The sequence below is a fragment of the Emydura macquarii genome, unplaced genomic scaffold (genome assembly GCF_026122565.2).
Source record: "Emydura macquarii macquarii isolate MOO-44397 ecotype Brisbane River unplaced genomic scaffold, CSIRO-AGI_Emac_v2 contig_383, whole genome shotgun sequence".
Classification (NCBI taxonomy): Eukaryota; Metazoa; Chordata; order Testudines; family Chelidae; genus Emydura; species Emydura macquarii.
In genome coordinates this window covers 2,528,668-2,551,117 of record NW_027130520.1, presented here as the reverse complement: position 1 = coordinate 2,551,117, position 22,450 = coordinate 2,528,668, and the positions used below count along the sequence as shown (strand labels likewise).

Here is a 22,450-nt window from a genome sequence, read left to right as displayed (position 1 = left end):
TCAATGATACCACACCAAACTGGCTCGAGCCCTCACCCGGGAAATCACACACTATTCCCTGGGCGCCCCAAAGGGCAATATTTCCCTTCTCGCAAGCACAGAGTCTGAGTGTAGAAAATAAATCTTTTAATAACAGAAGGGAAGTAACACTGGACTGGTTTGGGAAACAGTGCAAACAGAATCCATGAACTCAATGAGCCAAACCCATCCCAGAGTACTGGGGCACGTCCTTTGCCTCTCCCTTCTTGGTTTCCCCTGTACTGACCATCGCAGTTGCAATGTCCACCTCTTGGTTGGGGCTCAGCCAGTCCCCCTCTGCAGGCTCCTGCTGGATGCAGGGCTTGACCAGGCCTCCTCCGCTGCTGCCTCCTGCCACCTCTGGGCCTCACTGAGTCCCTGCTGCTGGCTCCCACCATCTGCTGGCACCAACCGCTCCTAGCTCCCGCAATCTGCTGGCACCAACCGCTTCTGGCTCCCGCCGTCTGCTGGCCCCCTTCTGTCTACAGATGCTAACCAATCCTGGCATCTCCAGGAGCTGACCACTCCTGGCTCCCGCTGTCTGCTGGCACCGACCAATCCCACCATCTGCTGGCAATGACTGCTGTTGCTCCTGCCATCTACTGCTGCTGACCGATCCCGCCATCCGCAGGTGCTGCCCACTGCTACCACCTCTCTGGTGGTTGTCAGTTAAGGTTTCCCAGTCTCTCCAGTGATTCAGCTCTTAGTGAATTTCAGCTCATGGGAAAACCTTGTGCTGACACAGAAGTAATGTGTCTGCTTTTAACAAACAAAAGACTCCAAGAGGAACCATTAATTCTACCATTTAACAATGGGAGGAGATCATCAATCCATGCCTGAGGGTAACCCTTTGTTGGGGCTAATGTAATCTCAATGGAAGACTTCTCACCTTGCAATGCTGAAACATCTGTCTGCCACCCTTTTTGGGATCTGTTTGGGTGACAGTTAATTTTTTATCAGAACAGGTTAAACACAGATCTGATGCCATTTGTTCATACAATCGAAGGACAACATTTCATTACCCCTGCAGTTAACACAAAAGTGACATGTAACACAATACCAGACACATTGACCATTTCCCAACATGCTCAACACCTAGTCTGCTTATGCAATATGCTGAGTACTTAATTGTACTTATGCAAAAACAAAGCCCATGCAAATAACATGCCTCTGTGCTGCTGAGCAGGGAGAGTGCCACTCAGACCTTGCTTACATATGCATCATGAACCTTCCCTGACCACCCCGCATTGATGTCAGTGAAACAACTCCAGTGATCCAGTGCTTACAGTACTATATTAAGATAGGCCTTTCTGTTGATGTACTGTGTTGCAAGATGGTCTGGGGCCAAAATGGAGATATGCGTGCCATCTATCACCCCACTGCAGTTAGGGAATCGCAATGCTGCAAAGCCATCCACTATTTCCCATACATTGCCCAGAGTCATAGTCCTTTGCAGCAGAAGGCGATTAATGGCCCTGCACACTTGCATCACTGCAACCCCACAATGGATTTTCCAACTCCAAACTGATTTGCGACTGATCGGTAGCAGTCGGAAGTTGCCAGCATTTACACAGCAATCGCCACTTGCTTCTCCACCATGAGAGCAGCTCTCATTTTGGTGACTTGATCCTCGAGGGCAGAGGCAAGCTCCACACACACTACCAGGAAGGTGACTTTGCACATCCGAAAGTTCTGCAGTCACTGTTCATCATCCTGTACCTGCATCACGATGGGATCCCATCTCTCAGTGCTTGTTTCCCGATCCCAGTACCAATGATCCACTGTGTGCAGCTGCTCCATGGATACCAACAGCAGTCTTGAATAATTTTTTTCCATGGCACACAGCAGAGCAGATGCCATGGTGTCATTATCAGATCTGCAGCTCATGAAATACTGCAGGATCAGTCGCGTTGTGTTCACCATAATGTTGGCCCAATCCTGCTTTTATGAAATACATGAAAGAATAGAGCCACAAACACCCTCTCCCCCTCTTCCTACCAAGAGGCACTTCAGTTTGATACACTGTACCTTTAATCAAAAGCTAAAACCTCAACTGACTCTTATTGTTCTACCCTTTGAAATGTTCACTTCAGTTTTTTAAAAATATTCATTTACTGCATATCATTGGAACAAGAGATCCCAGATTTTTGTCTAAGCTATTCTCTGTAAGTCCTACATTCCAGTTTGACAGGGTTCCAAATCATATTATTTAGTAATAATTCAAGTCTGTCTTTATTTTGAATAATTCTATCTGTTTTAAGATTATTTGTAAAACCACTCCACTGACAATTTTATCTGTTGATTTTACCCACTTTCAGAATATTTGTAAAAATTCTACTTTATATGTGCTTAAGTCAAAAATGAAATAATGTTTGCTTTAAAAGACATGTACGTTCTTCAGCTAGGAGTTTGCACTGAGTGATTGGAGTGTGAATGGCTGAGCAATTGAGGTGGGTGTAGACAGGGAGAGTTATTGAACAATTGATCTAAGTAAGGGATGTCAAACATAATGAGGAAAACACCAGCCTCACCTCAAACATTTGAGGGAGGAAGAAAGGAGCGAAGATAATAACTTTTACCACTCAACTGGCTGAAGAGGAGTCCACCCTGATAACTTTGGAGTCAGCCCATTTCAAAGAACAGAATCTGATCAGGCTTGCAACAATATGGGTGATTAAGAATCACATCAAATGCAGATGCAGCATGACAGAGCAAAAATCCATAAACTTACATGGGATCTTTTTCCTAGAAAATGGGACAGAAAGATGAAGGCTGGAGGTTCGGATCTACATCACCACACCATCCAGGAGTACCGATGCCATCAGCAGAACCTTGCTCCTCATCCTCGTGCTACAGTCACCTGGCCAGTGACTACCACAAGCACCAAGAAGCTGGTAACTATAACATCTGTGAGACCGCTATGTATGTTTGTCTGTCTCCCTGTCTGTGTATGTGAGTGTGAATGACAGTACCAATTGAAACATATGTCAATGAAGTATACTTTATTATCAAGAATCTCTGTATTTGTAATCACTAGGTAAAGCACAATATTGATATTGATACAATGTTATACTGTTTCCCTGGTATTTGCATTATTGATACTATTTACCAAATTTCTGTATTCACGATGGTAACATTCATTAATGTTTTAGATAAACAAATTTATTAAACTACAGACGGATTTTAAGTGACTATAAGTCAGAGGAAAGCAAGTCAGGTTTAGTCAAAATGAGCAAAAGCCAAACGCATTCTAAACTAAACTTAACATTTTCAGCAACCTTACAAACTCAGATGATTCTCACCACAGACTGGCTGACTTCCTTTCAGCCAAGCTCCCCCCTGGGTCAGTGCTTCAGTTGCTTGGTGGTGGTTGGAAATAGAAGTGGAAGAGAGAGAGAGAGAACAGCAAAATGTCCCCCCTTTTAAAATGTTCCTTCTCCCCTCTAGGGCTTTATCCTCCCCATGCCCCCTTTCAGGATCAGATGACAAACAATGTTCAGGTATGGTTTCCTCCATGCCCTGAGTCACTGAGGTTCTTTGTGGATTACTTTGTTGACGTATAGGCCAGTCCTTTGTTCCTGGAATGTTGAGCTGGGTCGTTCTGTACAAGCCTCAATGAGATGCAAACTGCCCCTCTGCTCAAGCAAGTCTTGCTTGGGTATGTTTTAAGCCATGAGACACATCTTTAGGCGTATCACATAGCGAAGCCTCATAACCATACACGACATTGCAACAAACATATTACTATAACAATAATGTTCAGTACATCATGAGCATTCCAGAAACATTTCACATGACATATTTTGTATTAAACAATACACAATTACACTATAAGAGTGACCATGGGCGTGCAGTAGGTTTTTATTTTTCCTCACTGTCTATGAACAAACCCCTTGAAATTGAAAACTCACTAATTAAAATGAAAAAAAAAATGCAAACATTGTTTATGATCCTCTAAGCACTCCATGCACAGGACACCAACTGGCTTCTCTGCGAATTGTAAATGCAGAACGTTTCCAAGATTAGGTCCAAACACAAAGGGGAGGGAGGAGAAAGTGATTTTTTGGAGGAGAGACGCTTTCCAACCTTCACAATGTCTCATTTTAAATTCAGTGATTATTTGCTCTTAATGTATAATATTTTTTTCCTGCAGAAATTGGTATAAAGATTTTTTACTGTAGATTGTACGTGGAGTATTAGCCATCCAATCTATTTATACTGTGTTCATCACCATATAATTACATACCAGGGTTCATTGAAGAACCATTTCCAAGTAGGAGAGCAAATGCCAGTAAATAAAGGTAAAAAAACACCTTGTATAGATGCTTTTTAGTTTCAGTGACTTATTTTGGTTAAGTCCATACAGTCTTTTGTACTAGTATAAATCATACCCTTAATAAAACCAGTGCAATTTTGTGTGTAGATAAGCCCTTGCCGCTGGGAGATCTGCCCAATCTACTAGGTAGCGATGCTTTCAATTGCTGTAAGGCCACTGGGCCAAGCCATGTTATAGTAACCATGCTACAGTAACATTATAGTATCCTGGGAAAACACATTTACCCTAAGAAAAATGTACTTTATCTAAACAGCTCTTTTTAGAGTGTATGTATAGTACAGAGTGTTTTTAGAGTGATGTATAGTATAGGCCAGAATAGCTATTTCAGATCTATGCTGTGTTGGTCATTCCAGCCTATACAATTGTGCCTTGGGGTGCAGTCTCACTCCGAAGATGTTTTTCTATTGGGAGAATCTGATGCACTATTTCAACAAGGAGCAGATGGTGGTAGCATTTCTAGCATTAGACACTAATGATCAAGTTCTGTATTCTGTTCACCGGGAGCTACACCTGTACATCTGAGAGCAGAATTAAGCCTTCTGGGTCAAGTTCAGATTGCTATGAGTACAATGCCATTGACTTCAATAATTGGCTAAGCTTGCAAGGTCTATCAATTTGATGGCATTTCTCTGTTTGGAAGTAATGTGATAGTTTTTGAATGCTGCATCTGATGAATTCCAGAATTTCAGAGAGTGTTCTAGGCATCACTGGGCAAAACCCTACTGATTTCAGTGAAAACTGAAAGAGGGAGATGGGCACACAGAGCTGCTGGCTTCTGATTAGCAGAGCCAGCAGCTTCTGGCTTTCAGTAATCGTCTACCAATCCATGAACTGGTTGATGACAACCCTTAACACATTCCAGCATATCAGTCCTCCCCACCCCATCCCAGCAGTCCTAATTACAGCTTTAAAATGTTGAAACCCTGAAACAGAAAAAAGAAGAAAAATATAAAAATGGTGAGGTGGGGTAGCACAGGGGAAAATGAGGGTGTGCACAAAGCCCCTGGTATTGAGGGGGCTTGCAAGGAACCCCAGTGTGTGCAATACACTTGGCCTACAGAAGAAACGAATGCGTAATGATCTAGTTACAAATATAGTCAAATTTAGACCTGGTGTATGCGGAACTACAAGTATTTATGAGGAGAGTGGCAAAGGAGATTAGGAGTACAAAGGAAGATAGGAAAAAGGGAAGGGAAAGAGAAGAAAAAATATAGATGAGAAGATAGAAAACAAGTGAGATGAAGACAAAAGAGTCAAAAGAAATATATCCCCCCGTAGGAACAGTGTCTCTTGCTGAGAGGCAAGCACTGCCTTCAGAAAGCCAACCCAGGCACTGAGAAGAGGCAGGATCTACAGGGGATGATTAAATCACTTGTCCTATTGAAAGAAAGAAAGAACCTTTAGCCTTTACTTTTGAATTTCTGACCTTTATTTACTGGCGTTCTCTCACACTCTTACTTGGACATGTTTCTTAAATGAACCTGGTATGTAATTATATGGTGATGAACTCAATATAAATAGATTAGATAGATAATGCTTCATGTACCATCTACAGTAAAAATCTTTATACCAATTTCTGCAAGAAAAAGTACTATGCATTGCAGTAATGATCACTGAATTTAAAATAAGACATTGTCAAGGTTGAAAACCCCTTTGCCCTCCAAAAAATCACTTTCTCCTCCCTCCCCTTTATGTTTGGACCTAATCTTGGAAACATTCTGCAATCACAATTCCCATAGCAGTCAGTTGATGTCCCGTGCATGGAGTGCTTAGAGGATGATACATAATGCTTGTAATTTCTTTCTTTTTAATTAGTTTAACTACATTGATTTTAAAAAAGTGTTTCAGAGCCTGTCTACATGAGAAATCTACACGAGTTTATCTTCAGATGTGTTTAAGATGACTTAGTTAAACCAGTGCAAAGCCCTTGGTGGATACTCTTATTCTGTTTAAAAGTGGCTTAGCCCGGGCTCAAGCCTAACTTCCCCTTGTGGCCACATGCCAATTATGCTAACCTAGGGCTCAGATCTAGGGTCCCAGGACCCTGCAGGGCTGGAGCATCCAAGCATCTGTTAAGACCTAAGGTCTGAACCCTATTGCTTTCCTGTGTGCATGCACCTGGCTTGATTTGGGTCCTGGAAGTATCCCAGAGTTCCTGGCGGCAGAGGAGCAGAACTGCAGGCAACCGGCACTGCTGGCCAGAAGTACCATTACTGCCTGGCCTAGTGTGCTCCCTGTTCCTTCTCCAGCTCATCCTCACTACTGCCGGGAGCAAGAAGCAAAGCTGACAAGTGGGGGGTAGGGGACTCTTGACTGCTAGGGATCATTCCCTGCCCCTTTTGTGCTGAGCTGGGAGCTCTGCTAGTCCTGCTCCCTGCAGAGCAGCTGCTTAGTCCCCACTCGGCCCCTTGCCTCCCAAACCTTCCCTGGGGCTGCCTGTGAAGGGTTGCCCTGGCTGCATGTACTGTCATGTCAGGGCAATGAGTGGAAGCCAGCCCTAAAACAGCCTCCTGGGGATCCCTTATCCCTGCCCCCTGGACTGCAGCAGGAGCAGAGATAAGGGATCCCCAGGGTGCTGAAGCACATTGCACCCCAACCTCTGGTGATGCAGCACCACACTGCTCTGTAGCTGGCAGCGGCCCGGCCGGGTTGTGTGTGTGATTTTCCCATGGAACCTACATTTTATGTCAAACTTCCAAACAAACAGAGAAAAATAAATAAAAAGCCAAACCAATAAAAACCCCTTCAGTGAACATCCCGTTTTAAAAATTAAGAATTGCAGTTTCATATTAATAGTTTGACAGCCCTAGAGACTGAGGTCCTAATTATCCTCAGAACAGACGCACATGGGCATTTTCCTGCCCATATGACTCAGCCTACAGGCACAGAGCCCAATTCTCAGATTAGAGGGTAGTTCAGTATAAAGCCTTCTCAAACTGCCCTCATTCTACTGAGGCAGCCACCGCAGGAGCTAATTATGCAGTTTATTTACTTGTGCTCCCTATGGGCACCTGAGTCTCATGAATAGCAACACCACAGTTAGGTTAAGAAACCTAGGTTAGGTTAGGAGTAGTTTTCTCACTGTGCACTGCATTCCTAGGGCTAGAGTGTTGACATGGGGGGCAGGGAGTGCTAGGTATATTGGGATACATTTACTTTGACTCGATCTGTACACTGCAATGTGGATGCCTGCCAGAGCCCTAGGTTTGAGCGTGGGTCAGAAAATCCTTAACCCAGGGTTAAAATGCAATATAGATACTCAAGCCCCAGGGTCCCTGACACAGGTCAGGTGACTTGAGTCCCACTATCCCTAGACTTACATTGTTGTATAGACATACCCCTAGAGAGGCTAACATGGTGATGTTTCCAGCTTAGATTTAGGCTAGGATTCTGCATAAGCATTAGGTTTAGGCTAAAGTTCAAGGCTAAATAGAGCTAAGCTTTGAAGCTCATGGCTTATAGAGGTGTCATGCCAGAGTAGTCCATGTTAGCTATAAAGCAACAGTTTTCATGGGGGGAAAAACATCATCCAAACCAGTTCAAATATTAAAATGCTTGGTGGACAAAGCCAAAGTTGTAACAGCAAAGGCCCCTATCATCGCCTGTTTGAGGAGCAGAATACATATGTTGGTGGTTTAAGTGCACTATCCATTTGTCAGTAAGACACTATTTCCTCAGTGCTACCTCCTACAGAAAACTAGCTGTTCCAGTACCTGGATGGGTCTCAGTCCTTTGTTTCACAGCTTCAGATGTAGTAGACTAGTTGATCCAGGGGTAGGAAGCAGGAATGAAGACAAGATGCAGATTGATGGTGCAGCTGCATTTTGAAGTCTCTGGTCTGCCATGTGGTGTGTGGCTTGTTTCAAATACAAGCTCACAGACACAGGACATGGGCACTGGGCAAGGAAAAGCGGCACTTGCAGTCTCCTTGACCACAGGCATGTCCCACATGTCCTAATGACTCATAGGCGCAGCTTGGCTTTTCTCTCTGCCTGACCCCTGTGCAAGGCTGGGGCTGGTGTCGTTGCACACCCGAGCCTTGCCTCCCCCTCTGCTGGAGGCTGGCATAAATGCCCCCCAGCACCATCCTCTGCACCTCATTTTTGACGAATGCCCACTTTTGCCAAAAAAATTGGAATGGCTGAAACAGGGCTTGAAAAAAGGAGTGTCCTGGCCAAAATGGGACATATAGACACCCTAACTGTATTCCTTTTAGGAATCTAATTGGTCTTGCGTGCTTTAAGTTTCCCCTCACTTAAAAACTACGTGCTAACTAACACAATCAGACATAAAAATACAAATGTCGCAGCACACTATTACTGAAAAATTGCTTACTTTCTCATTTTTACCTACAATTATAGAATACGTGTGGAATATAAATATTATACTAACATTTCAATGTGCAGTATATACAGCAGTCTAAAACAAGTCTTTGTCTGTATGAAATGTTAGTTTGTGCGGACTTCGCTAGTGCTCTTCACGTACCCTGTTGTAAAACTAGGCAAATGTTCTAGGTGCGCTGATGTCTCCCCGATTGAGAAGTTAACCACTGGCCTACAAAGAAAGCACAGAGAGGCACCATGTAATCGCCAGGCCAAGAGCATCCCCTCCCAGCCGCAGGCAGGTTTGCAAGGCATCCGTAAGTAGCACGCCTGCTGCCAGTAGCTGAACTGGTTTAACATTCACGTATATGGGACGGGATTGGTTCCTAGGCCCAGCTGCTATTAACCTAAAATGGTTAATACCAGGACTGACTGCGCAGCATCCACCGCGCCTCTCCCAACAGCTCCGCAAGTCAGCCTCCACCCAGGCCTGTTGCACACTACACGCTTTGGGCAGCCCGGCCCGACCGTGTGGAGGAAGGCTCGGGCTGCACTTCACACGTAGGCTGGCGTGACTACGGCCCTCCCAACACTAAGGGGCTTCCGTGCACATGGCCGGGCAGGGGCTTTGCTGGCGGAGCGGACAGCGCGAGCAACAGCAACGGACCCAGGGATCCCTCCCACCTGCTGCTGCAGCCGCCCAGCCCCAGCACGCCACGCGACGCCGCCTAGCATTCTCCGTCCGCAACCGCAGTCACTTCTCGCGGCAGCTCCGGAGCGCGCGCGAGCTCCTCCTCCCCCCCCCCCGTGCTGCCAGTCCCAGAGAGACCCTGGAGGAGGGGGAGGGGCCCGAAGGGCGCAGGCGCCGGTGCGGCGCGCGAGCGACCCGGCCTGGAAGCGCTCGTGTTGTGCTCTCACCCGGAAGTGCTTCCGCTGCCGCTGAGCAAAGATGGCGGCGGAGACCGCAACCGAGCTGCTGTTTTTAGACACTTTCAAGCACCAGAGCGCTGAGGTACCGGGAGGGCGGGGCCCGGGGAGTCGTCCCTGCCGCAGGGATAGAAAGAGAGGGAGGAGGCGGAGGGAGCCGCGCGCGGGGACCCTGGCTTGGGGAGCGGGCTGGGCTGGGGGTGGGAGAGCGCAGCCGGGGGCGAGCCTCGGGCTGGGCTTTAGAGGGGCAGGGGCAAGGACTGAGCGGTGACTGTGCCCGTTCCAGAGCCGGGCCGGGGTAGGGGCCAGGCCCCCGCCCCCCAAATGGCTGGATGTGGAAGGTCCCCAGGAGCAAACGCAATGGCCTGGGGGAGTAGGGGAGGGAGAGCGGCGACAGCATCTTGTGAGGGGCCGAGTGGCCACCGCTTCAGAAATGGACCCTCGTGGCATGAACATGCAGGGGAGACACCCCCAAGCCTCTGAATCACTCTGTGAAGCCCTGGCCTGGGCAGGTACTTGATGCATTGTAGCTGCAGCAGGTAGATATTCCCTGCCTCTTAAACCGTAGCAAGGCTTGTGTGGCTTTTCGTGCAGGTGATTGGCAGCATAGAAATGATAGGAATAGGGATTATGGGGTGACTAACAGGTGGCTGTTAATGAGGAGAAGGCAGCAGAGTAAGAAAATAGGAATTGATAGCGGAGGCCGTTGGAGGGATGGGTGATGGAGAAGGGGGAAGTGGGAGAGGAATTATTAAAAAGGACAGCCTGATAAGGTGATGTGAATGAAGGTGAGGGGAGAAGTCAGGAACAAGAGTGCTTTCCTCCAGCCTGTGGTGCATCTCTCCCTTGCAGCAGTTAATGGGGAAGTGGGGGGAACTCACTTAGGCTCATGTCCTTTGTGTCTCATTGCACAAAGGGTGGCTGTACCAGTCTCAGAGGGTGACCCCACAGACAGATCCTTCTTGTTGCTACAGAAGCCCAATGTTGCAAAGATACTTTTGTTGCAGGAGAGAATTTTGTCAGTGGTTGTGTCACCTGATGTGGTGACACTTTGTACGGGAGAGCTGTATCTTTATCTAAGCATGAAGTTGAACGTAAAATTGTCAAAAGTGGGTGTTCAGGAAGTCATTGAGGCCAAGAATTTAACTACATTCAAAAAGGGATTGGACATTTATGGCTGGCATCACAGTCTTAAAATAAAAGTGTGTAGTGTTTTCACAGTAGAAAGAGGTAAATCGGAGAGTTCCCCAAGGATCTGTACTGGGACCAGTGCTGATCAATATACCCATAAATGATTTGGAAAAAAGGAGTAAACAGTGAGGTGGCAAACTTTGTAGATGATACAAAATTCCAAGACAGATATGTCCAAAACATACCGCGAAGTGTTACAAAAGGATTTCACAAAACTAGGTGACTAGCATAGTGGCAAATGAAATTCCATACTGATAAATGCAAAGTAATGCAGATTGGAAAGCATAGCTCTAAATGAGCATACAAAATGATGGGGTCTAAATTAGCTGTTACTGCCACTCAAGAAAGAGATCTTGGAGTCACAACGGATAGTTCTCTGAAAACATTTGTGTGGCAGTAGTCAAAAAAACTAACAGAATGTTAGGAACCGTTAGGAAAGGGATAACAAGATAGAAAATATCATATTGTCACTATATAAATCCATGGTACACCCACACTTTGATTACTGTTTGTAGTTCTTGTTGCCCCTTTTCAGAAAAGATATGTTAGAATTGGAAAATACAAAGAAGGGCAACAAAAATGATTACAGGTATGGAACATCTTCCATATGAGGAGAGATTAAAAAGACTGGGACTGTTTATCTTCAAAAGGAGACGACTAACGGAGGGATATGATAGAGATCTATAAAATCATGAGTGGTGTGGAGGAAGTGAATAAGGATGTGTTATTTACCCCTTCACATAAAACACAAAAGGAGGCTTAAAACCATTTTAGGCCCCCATCCACCTTTTCCCCTTTCCATGGCAGGAAATTCTGTGCTGTGCCTCTGAGAAGTGTGGCACAGAGTCTTATCCTGTGTTTTAGTTGCTCATATGTGTAACTTTAAACATGTGAGCACTGTTAGTTGACTTCAGTATAGGAATGCACATGTGCTTAATGCAGGGCTCGACAAACCTTGGGCGCCAGGTTGCCATGGTGCCTAGAAATTTAATTCTGGTGCCTAGTATTTCTCCCCAGGGGGGAGCGGTTGCCATGCTCCGGCGAGGGCACTACTGTGCCCCTGTGGCAGGGCCGGGAGAAGGGAGCACTGCGGCTGCCGCGCTCCAGCTGGGCGCCCCGCCGCTGGGCTCACGTTGTGGGAGAGAGGTGGGGGGAAGGTGTGGGGCCGGACCGGGAGGGGAGAGCAGCTGATGTGCTCCAGCCAGGGCGCCCCGCTGCTGTGCCCACGTTGTCTGCCTCCTTAATTTTTGGGCTGTCTCCTAGCTCCAAAACAAATTTGTTGAGCCCTGGCTTAATGGCATACATGCGTTTAAGTGCTTTGCTGGGTTGGAACCTGAACAAGGATGTCTCCACAATATTAGCATAAATGAAAGGACTAGGTGAAAGATGTCTGTCTCTCATATTTGTAAAACAAAGCAAAATCCTGTAAAGCAAACAGTTTTTGCAATCTACTCTTCTCCATAAATTACCACCACCAAGATCAACGTTCCACTCTGCTGTTTTAATGTTGTTCATAGACTTCATGATCATCTAGTCTGACCTGCACATTGCAAGCCACAGAACCTCAGCCACACACTCTTGTAATAGGCCCATAACATCTGGCTGAGTTACTGAAGTCCTCAGATCTTGATTTAAGACTTCAAGTTACAGGAAATTCACCACCGTTTAGTTCAAACCAGCAAGTGACCCATGCCACATACTACAGAGCAAGGCAAAAAACCCTTAGGGTCCCTGCCAGTCTGACCTGAGAGAAAATTCCTTCCTGACCCCAAATATGGTGATCAGTTAGACCCTGAGCATGTGGACAAGCTCCACCAGCCAGACACGTGGAAAGAATTCTCTGTCGTAACTCAGAGCCCAACTCATCTAGCATCCTATCTCTGGCTGTTGGAGATATTTGCTAATAGCAGTCCTGGTTGGGTTATACGCCGTTATAGGCAATCTCATCATACCATCTCCTCCATAAATTTATCAAGCTCAGTCTTAAAACAAATTAGGTTTTTTGCCACCACTTCTCCCTTTGGAAGGCTGTTCCAGAACTTCACTCCTCTGATAGCTAGAAACCATTGTCTAATTTCAGGCCTTAACTTATTGATTGCCAGTTTATATCCATTTGTTCTTGTGCCAGTATTGGCCCTTCCCTGGTGTTTATCACTCCAATGTATTTATAGAGTGTAATCATATCTCCTTGGCTTTTGTTTTGTCAGGTTAAATAAACCAAGCTTCTTAAGTCTCCTCTTGTAAAGTAGGTTCTCTATTCCTCTGATTATCTAAGTAGCCCTTCTCTTCACCTATTCCAGTTTGAATTCATCTTTCTTAAACATGGGTGTTCAGAATTGCACACACTATTCTAGATGAGGTCTCAGCACTGCCTTGTATAATGGTAATAACATTTTCTTATCTCTACTGGAAATACCTCACCTGATGCGTGCTAGGATTGGATTAGTCTTTTTTGCTGCTGCATCACATTGGCGGCTCATAGTCATCCTGCAATTGACCAATACACTGAGATCCTTCTCCTCCTCTGTCACTTCCAACTGATATGTCCCCAGCTTATAGCAAACATTCTTGTTGTTTCCTAAGTGTGTGACCTTGCACTTTGTGCTGTCATCTTTAAGAGACCATGGACCACTTTAAAAAATATGGTCTCCAAGCACAGTTGTATGTTAGTGTGGACTTGGCATCATGTTGTTAAAACAGCTCATAAAAATCATTCTTGAATCTCAGATAGTTCTTAAAGACCATTTTAACAGTATGATGCTCTCCTTCCTCACTAATGATACAGTTGTGTTTAGATGAAAATGTTTTATAAACAGTTTCCAAATACAGTAGTATCTGCAGTGTAGATAGGGCCCTAATAGTAAGACATTTTGTTAAATGTTCATACTCATTTAATCCTTGGCCTTTCTGCTAAAACTTCAATTATAGAATTCAAGAATTCAATTATAGTGATGGTTTTGTTCAATATGATTGTTCTCTAGAAACTTGAGAGAGGTTATGATCTCATTTCACATTGATTGCTGGAAAGTCAGCAGATACTAAGGACTTAGGTTATTTCTGACCTGAGTTTGATTTGAACAGATGATGTAATAGTGAAAGATTTTGTATCACCTAAAAGTCTCTTGAGATATCTAGTTTCCCTTTATTCTTGTTTTCTTAGAAATCTTTTGACTGCAGTTCCACTTTTTAAAATGTGTGGATAGTTAGTTAATTTACTGGCAGACTAGTGGATATATAGTATTAGAACAGCATAATGAGAAATATGATCATGAGCTTCATGGAAAGTGGTTGCTCACGTGCAAGAAACACTCTTTTATTTCCTTGCCCGTTGTCTGGTATTTAGGGATAAATATATTTTCCCTATATTATCCTCCTCATGAGATAGATTTATATAAAATTTAGTGAAAGGAGACTTTCGAAGATTGGTGTCTACGGTTGGCTCAGACAGTGGCTTTTATGTTGGTAAATTCTGATTGTTTTTCAGCTTCTAATGCATTGGAAGCCAACACAACTTTATTTTTGTTTATATCTTTGTTTGTGCAAACATATCTGTGTCTTGATGTTTGAATGGTCTAAAAGGTCTCTGCCATCCCTGACTTGCATAATGTCAGAAGAAATGTCTGCTCCTGGAAGTTCTCAAATGTGGCTGCAGAGCTAGAAAAGTCAGCACCAAATATTATCTTTGCCCAGCTCCCACAAAATTGTTGCTGTAGTCTTTAATGTCTCCAACAGTGTCAGTTGCTCTTAAAAATAAAATAACCCTCTGATATTTAAAATTAGAACACTTTTTATTTCTTCTACAGTTATAAACTTGACAGTGTTTACTGAAGGGGCACTAGCCAGTTGAAAATTAATGAATTTCAAAAGTAGCTTCAGTTCCTATGCCAATTTTTGTCTTTACAATCGTTTTCAAAACGTTTTTCCCCTTCTTGCTATTTGAAAGGTCCTCACAAATAAAAAGGGTAATAATTCTATAGGGAAAACAATGAGACCTTCTATATAAAAGATGCTTTCAAATGTGCAAACTGAAATAATAAAGATTTTTCTCAGCTCTGTCAATTACATTAATCCTAAGCAGTTATACTTGTCACAATAAGTTTAAAAGATTATTGGAATTTCCTTTTTTTAAGTTGGGGCTTTTTTAATAGAGGGTATATAAATAAATTATAATATAAAGTAAAAACAAGACAGTATTTTTCAAGCTTTATAACTTTTTTTTGTTTTTTGTTTTTTAGCAAAGTACCAATATAGATGTAGTTCGTTTTCCATGTGTAGTTTACATAAATGAAGTACGTGTCATTCCTCCAGGAGTGAGAGCTCACACCAGTTTGCCTGACAATAGAGCTTATGGGTAAGTCCTAAAATATTCAAATACACATTCCTTGCATTTTGTTTGGGACTTGTAAACTGCAATTTAGGAATGTAGCCTGTGCTTATGCATCTACTGAATATGTAATATATACATTCAGTATTTTCTTTGAGGTTTTAAACAATAACATCTCAGAGATTTCAGGTCTTGTTTATTCTGGTTAAGTAGAGCCTTATAAGATTAATTTTTACCTTTGTTCTATCACCAGAGAGACATCCCCACATACATTTCAGTTAGACCTGTTTTTCAACAACGTCAGCAAGCCAAGTGCCCCTGTTTTTGACAGGCTGGGAAGGTAAGTACTTGAGAATTCGTGTACTTCATACATTCATGAGTTTTTGCATAGCACTGAATGTTTTTCTGTAGAAGAATGTGCTGTATTTCTTGGAGTGTAGAAATGAAGTTCAGCCCAGTATTGCTAAATCTCCAAAGGAGTTTCTTGTTTTTTAAAATAAAGGTTTAGGGTCTGATAGTGCAAACACTACTAGCCATAATACTTACTTAATTGAGTAGCCCTGCCCTATGTAATGGGACTACTCAAGCTAATAAATATTTTGGTCAGTAGTAAGTGTTTGTAGGATTTGGCCCTTACTTGTAAATACTGTTAATAATAGAAGTTCACAATTTTATGTTTGCAGGCACTATTCCGTTCCCTCCACCTTGACCCCACACTGTTTGTGGATGTGCTTAAGATTTCTGTGAGAGGAGATGGCTCAGCAGAAAAGATAGTAAAGCTTTATCTATTCCTAAAAACCTATGAGACTAGAGGATGTATGTGCATCCTCGCCTGCCCAGCTGTGCTTCCATACTTGCCTCTCTCTACTCTTTCCCTAGCAGGAACTCTAGTTGCTCCTTTCTTCACTATTCCTTGTGAGAGGGGAGAGAGATCTATGCTTAAAGAGTCTGGGTGGAAGATCCCAACCATGATTCTTAAACTGACAGTGTCCCTTTATTGTGAATATATAGTGAAAATACTTGGGGCTTTTTACATTCCTAAATTGATAAGCTTCGATATTGATGTTGATACTGGCTTGAAGTCTCGTTCTCTTTCTTCACTTAAGGTGAAAATAAGGTGTAATTAAAGGGTCACGTACAGAAATGTCTGTAGTTTGTGTGTAAAGGACTTTTGTTAAACGTTGAAAAATAAGTTTGTGTTCTGTTTAACAGCCTTGAATATGATGAGAACTCTTCAATTATCTTTAGACCCAATGCAAAGGTAATTGTTATACCTATTTATGCTATAATTTGAATACTTTTCTTCTTCCTATGTGGCTACTATTTGAGTACCATGGTGCTGCCATTTAGTGTGTTCAGCTCTGTGCAAAGCAGTTGTAGAGGAAGATCCTACTCTAAAGAGCTCATATTCTAGCCCATACAGTTCATACTAGGGCCAGGATTTTAAAAATTAGCCTAAAGTTAGGTTCCAAATACGTGGCTTGATTTTCAAGTGTTGATCACTCCGCAGCTCCTATTAAGTTTACTAATGAAAATGAACTGGGTGATTGTAGCCTTCTTGGTGAATGTTCATCTCAGAATTTGACCTGATTGATGAAATGGCAGGTGTTTGAGGTCAGGGTTGCTTCATGTTGAGAGATGCAAGCCACTTCATGTCTGGATCTAGTAACTGGTCTCAGTCTGCATATTTGGAAAACACTAAAATCAAACATCATAAGTATACAAATATGTGAAGAATAAAGAGGGTTTACCCTTTTTCCTTTCAGATTATTTCTTAGTAATACAGAGGCATACCAGTAGTAATTGGTTAGAAACGAAGTGGGTGAGGTAACATCTTTTATTGGACCAACTTCTGTTGGTGAAAGAGACAAACTTTGAGCTACACAGCGCTCTTCTTTACATCATTTCATAATTTGTTGACAGTTATAAAACAGAATTGTTATTGATGATGGTAGCCCACATCCTAGCATACCCTTTAGGTCTATCTGGTATTTGCTGCTTTGAAATCAGCATTCCAGTGTTATCCGCCCCAATGAATGTTTTAATGAACTGGATTTGGTGGCTTTGACAATGTGTTTTTATAAATGCTTTGGGTTGTAAAATTATTAATTTTGTATAATCAATATGTTTTTAGTTTTCTAATTTTTAAAAATCTGGAATAGATATAAAATATATTAATATGCAGTTTCCCTTGTGTGTATTTTAAGCATATACCCATACAGAACTAATAATTTTAAATTAAATAAAAATTCTCAAATTGACTTTGAGTTTTTTAAAGATGTTCTTTCTTTTACAAACTAGGTCAACACGGATGGATTGGTCCTAAGAGGCTGGTACAACTGTCTGACATTAGCAATATATGGATCAGTTGATAGGGTAATAAGTCATGAAAGAGATTCTCCTCCACCCCCGCCGCCGCCACCACCTCCTCCCCAGCAACAACCAGGTTTGAAAAGAAACCCGAAACATGGTAAGTATGCCAGAATTATCTGAAGTAAGACAGCAAAGTTTTCTTTCATTAAAATTAATTATCCCAGCTGCAAAAAGGTAATCTTCATACTCAGAGATTTCTTTGGACTTAATTATCCAGCTGTAATTTTTTGTCTCTTTCCATGTTATCTCCTTGTAGGTTTTAGGTGGAATGTTTCTTAATAAGTTCCTCTCCTTTTTCTAATGCTTCTAGTGAGAGCAGGTGATTTTGATTTATCACAAGGTACTTGATGAAAAGGGGCAGCTGAAGAAGTAAATTAATTTGTGTTTCCCCTGAGTGAAACTTAAAGTAAAAATTTTGGTGACTAAAATCACTGTTTCCAGAACTGAGAGTTAATGAACAAAGCAGTAGTTAAAGGACATGAAGGAAAGCCTTTTACTTAGCCTTCTGTTTGTGACTTCCATGTTGCTAAAACGTGATTGATCGTACCAACAGTAAAGTGGCCCTGCGCAGAAATTATGAACAAGTTTCTATTTCTGCCTCAGTACTGGTTTAAGAATTAGGGAGATAACTGAACTGTTCAGATATTTAATCATTTTACTGTAGAAGTATAACTATTGTGCTGTAAACATTTAGCTTCAGATTAAAATATGATTTTAAATAATTTTAACTAGTCATGGTAGAATTATAGCATAACTAGACACATTGAAAGCAAATAATCAAGCGGCTAAGTAAATGCAAATCTACAGTGTAACTTATGACGCAAAAAAATCTCTAAAATGAATCTTGAATGCAGTGTTAATGTATAAAATGTCTTTGTTCATAAGCAGTGGCTTTAAATATTTATGGGTGCTTCAGCAAGGGTTGTTTTAGCAAGAGGGTACCTCCCATTTAATTAACATTCCCCCTAGATATTGTGTGAAAAGGTACATATGGTAAATGAGGGGTGCTTTCTAATCAAGGTTGGCAGCCTACATTGTAAAATGTGCAACATTTTCATCTTCTTCCTCCCCCAAAATAAAATCTTTTGTTTTGCAAAAAACAAAAATACAGTTGATGGGGAGAAAGAAGATCAGTTCAATGGCAGCCCTCCAAGACCACAACCCAGGGGACCAAGGACTCCTCCAGGGCCTCCACCTCCTGACGATGATGAAGATGAGCCCATGCCTGTGTCAGGTATATCTAATGTAGATTCTTACTCTGTTTCTCTTTGTCTACTACACTGCAGTGCGTAATGAGGGGGAAAAGGCCTACCATGCTACCTAGTGGTAGGTGAGTTTTCTGCTGTCATTGATGTTGACAGATTCATCTTTAGGAAAAGCAGTGCAGGTATAGGACTGCTAGGAGAATCCCTTGTATATGTTCTGCTATTCCATTTTGAATAGTTATATTCAGTGTAAAAATGAGTAACTTTTGAAACATTAAATATTGACAAGTGTAGTGCCTGATCCTGCATTCCATATCCCATGTAAAATTTTCCATGGACTTCAGTGATTTTTTTCCTACATAAGGACTAAAGAATCAAAATAGTAGTCTAGGCATCTTTACTATGGATTAAAAGTGCATAGAACTGTTTATGTCAGTACAGTTCTAATAAGGTAATTAATTGTAGTGTATGTTAAGTAAAAGCATGAATGCTTTTTGCAAAATATTTTTTTAATTTCACTGTTCCCACTACAAAACCCGTAAACATTGTTAACTACTGGATTTAGTAATAATAAGATTTATCCCTTACTTTTTCAGTGGTTGGGGAAAAGGAAGATGATGTTGATCACAGGGAGGACTACTTTGAGCCTATTTCTCCTGATCGAACGTCCATTCACCAAGAAGGCCAGTACTCTGATGAAGGTGAGGTAGAGGAGGAGCAGCCAGAAGAAGGGGAGGATGAGGAAGAAGATGTGGATGTTGAGGAAGATGAGGAAGAGGATGAGGATGATGGGCATACAGTAGAGAGTATTCCTGAGGAAGAAGATGAGGAGGAGGAGGAGGAGGATGAAGAAGAGGAAGGTGAAGAGGAGGAGGAAGGTGAAGGTGGGTAATATACAAAAATAGAAATGACTGGGATTATAGAAATTTTTGAGGCAACGTAGTCTAAAGATTAAAGCAGATGACTGGGAGTGAGTAGATCTGGTTCTTTTCCTGGCTGTGCCACTGCTTTGATTGTGAGACATTTGGGAAAGTCACTTAGCTTTTTTTTTTTCTCAGTTTGTAAAGAACGTGGAAGAAAGACACTATAAATGCAAATTATTATTTATAAATAAAAAATCAGATTCTTCTGTCTTAGTGTCTGTGGAGGTGTATTGTGTGCTTTACCTACACTATCTTATACCTTTTAATTGTAATATTTATAAAGTCATTAAATGAATAAGTAAGTGTCAAAGTAGCTGATATTAATCCCTGTGCTATAACGAGTCAATAATCTTTATTTTCTTAAAATCTAACCCCACTCTCATCAGCATCCCCTAAAAAACAAACAAAACCTGCCCAAATTCCACTGCTTATGACTGACAGCACAGTAACAAACATTTATATTTACATGATGGAGGATCGAATGTTTTGGAAAGGAATTAGACTGAGTTTTCAAGGATATGTGAAAATATACAAAAAGGAAAAGGGATGGTTGAAATTCACCAATGCCCAAGAAACCCCCTTTGCGTGCTCAGAAAAGTGACCAATTAATATATGGTTATCTGATCCTAACGGATAATCCCTCACTTCCTTCTCCAGAAGCAGGAAAAATGACCCTTATATAGATCTGCTAGTGTGCCTTAAAGGGAAATCTATTAATTACCCAAGATTGATCAGTTTAACCCAGTGCATTTGAGTGATCATTGTAGTTAAGCGTCTAACTCCTTCATTTCTTGAAAGATCATTGGTGTCCAAGTAACTGTCCATTTTAATTAATAAAAATAATAATGGTGAAGGGTACATGCTTCTTAAAATTATCTGTCACCATCTTCACTCCAGTTTTGAAAAAAAAAAGGGCAGCAAAAGTTTTTTTTTGTTTTGTTTAAAAGGAGGGGCAGGGGAAGCATGGATTATTTGGGTCATCCAGCCTTGAAAGTGGTTTAACTACTTCACTGATGCCTAACTTGCCAGATGTATGAAGCAAGAGACCCTTCCATTGATGCTCCATGGACCTGGTATGTTTATACCAATGTGCCAGTATTCTAATGGAATGTCAGCATTTCAAGAATACAAAGGAGTTCTGTTGGCTCATAGGGGCTGCAGCAAAGAACAGCAGTCAAGCAGTGAACATTAAAAAGGACAAGACACAACTAGCTTTATGGAAAGACGATTTAAAGCCTGAATGAAACCTATCAGAGAGATATTTAGCAGATACTCAGTTTATTGTGCTAGCCTTTCATAACCAGAGATATTTAAGAGAGTAATTATGATATATGCTGCTGTTACATAATGTTGTCATCTAGAACTATCATTTTATGATTGGATATCTCAGTCTAGTAAAGGGGCTCTTGGCTTCCTGATTCATGTGTGTGCTGCGACCGTGCTGTGAAAAAGAGTGGTCCTATTAATTTTGATTTCCAATTATACTAGAAAAAAATCAATGTTTCGGATATTTTATGTTTTCTAAATAGTAATTTGTATGTTACTTTTTTATTTTGAGTAACTCTCTGAAGTTCTTAAACTGTGCTTGATAATATTGATTGATTTATTAAACTAAATGTAAACCTTCTTTGCAGGTGATGATGGCTATGAGCAGATTTCAAGTGATGAAGATGGAATTGCTGATCTGGAACGTGAAACATTTAAGTATCCAAGCTTTGATATTGAATATACTCCTGAGGATCTAGCCTCAGTGCCACCTGTGACATATGAGCCTTATGAAAGAGAGCTTGGACCTCTTCTGTACTTCAGTTGCCCTTACAAGACCACATTTGAGGTTGAAGTTGGTAAGATAAAGGATCAAGATCCAGACAAGGAAAATTCAGGGGCAGTAGATGCCTCAGCTAAAATAACTGAACTACTGGAATTATATCAGGAAGAAAGGGGTGCAAAGTGGGTCACAGCTTTAGAAGAAATTCCAAGTTTAATAATAAAAAGACTAAGCTACCTGCAAGTGAAGGACATAAAACAGGACTACATTACCCAATTAGTTGACTGGACAATGCAGGCTTTAAACTTGCAAGTAGCTCTCAGGCAGCCCATTGCTTTGAATGTCCGACAACTTAAAGCTGGAACAAAATTGGTGTCATCGCTAGCAGAATGTGGGACTCAAGGAATAATGGGACTCTTGCATGCAGGAGTTATTAATGCATTATTTGAACTGTTATTTGCAGATCATGTTTCATCTTCTCTTAAACTTAATGCTTTTAAAGCTTTGGATAGTGTTATCAGCATGACTGAGGGAATGGAAATGTTTTTAAGAGGTGGGCTAGAGGTACATGAAAAAAGTGGTTATCAGAAACTTCTGGAGCTCATACTATTGGATCAGACTGTGAGAGTGGTCACTGCAGGTTCTGCAATTCTGCAGAAATGTCATTTCTATGAGATTCTGTCGGATATTAAAAAGCTTGGTGACCAGTTAGCAGAAAGCACTCCTCCCCTTCCTAATCAGATGGAGTCTGAGCAGGAACCAGACCTTGGACTTGAGAGAACCAACCAAGAATATGAAAATGATGTGGAGGTTCCCATGGATATGGATCATCTTTTGGAATCTTCTAATATTAGTGAAGGAGAAGTAGAAAAACTTATTAGCCTCTTAGATGAAATCTTCCATTTGCTGGAGACTGCACCTCATACAATGATTCAGCCACCGGTAAAATCCTTTCCAACAATGGCACGCATTACAGGACCCCCAGAAAGGGATGATCCTTATCCTGTCCTTTTCCGGTAAGACAGCTGTGGCTCACTTTTGATACTTTTGACTGGGTTCTTTT

At 41.9% G+C, this 22,450-nt stretch overlaps 1 protein-coding gene across 3 annotated transcripts in view; it reads left to right on the top strand.

Annotated features, from left to right (window-relative positions):
• The first annotated feature begins 9,550 nt into the window (after window positions 1-9,550).
• VIRMA (vir like m6A methyltransferase associated) overlaps window positions 9,551-22,450 on the top strand; it is a 33,027-nt gene continuing 20,127 nt past the window's right edge. For 2 of the 3 annotated variants that reach the window (XM_067536674.1, XM_067536667.1), the window contains exons 1-8: window positions 9,551-9,688; window positions 15,030-15,145; window positions 15,372-15,458; window positions 16,331-16,379; window positions 17,420-17,588; window positions 18,603-18,725; window positions 19,293-19,580; window positions 21,254-22,403. In XM_067536674.1, the coding sequence (XP_067392775.1) occupies window positions 9,626-9,688; window positions 15,030-15,145; window positions 15,372-15,458; window positions 16,331-16,379; window positions 17,420-17,588; window positions 18,603-18,725; window positions 19,293-19,580; window positions 21,254-22,403 (2,045 nt within the window). In that variant the 5' untranslated portion in view covers window positions 9,551-9,625. The remainder of the gene's footprint in view (window positions 9,689-15,029; window positions 15,146-15,371; window positions 15,459-16,330; window positions 16,380-17,419; window positions 17,589-18,602; window positions 18,726-19,292; window positions 19,581-21,253; window positions 22,404-22,450) is intronic. The other variant, XM_067536677.1, reaches the window with a different exon arrangement.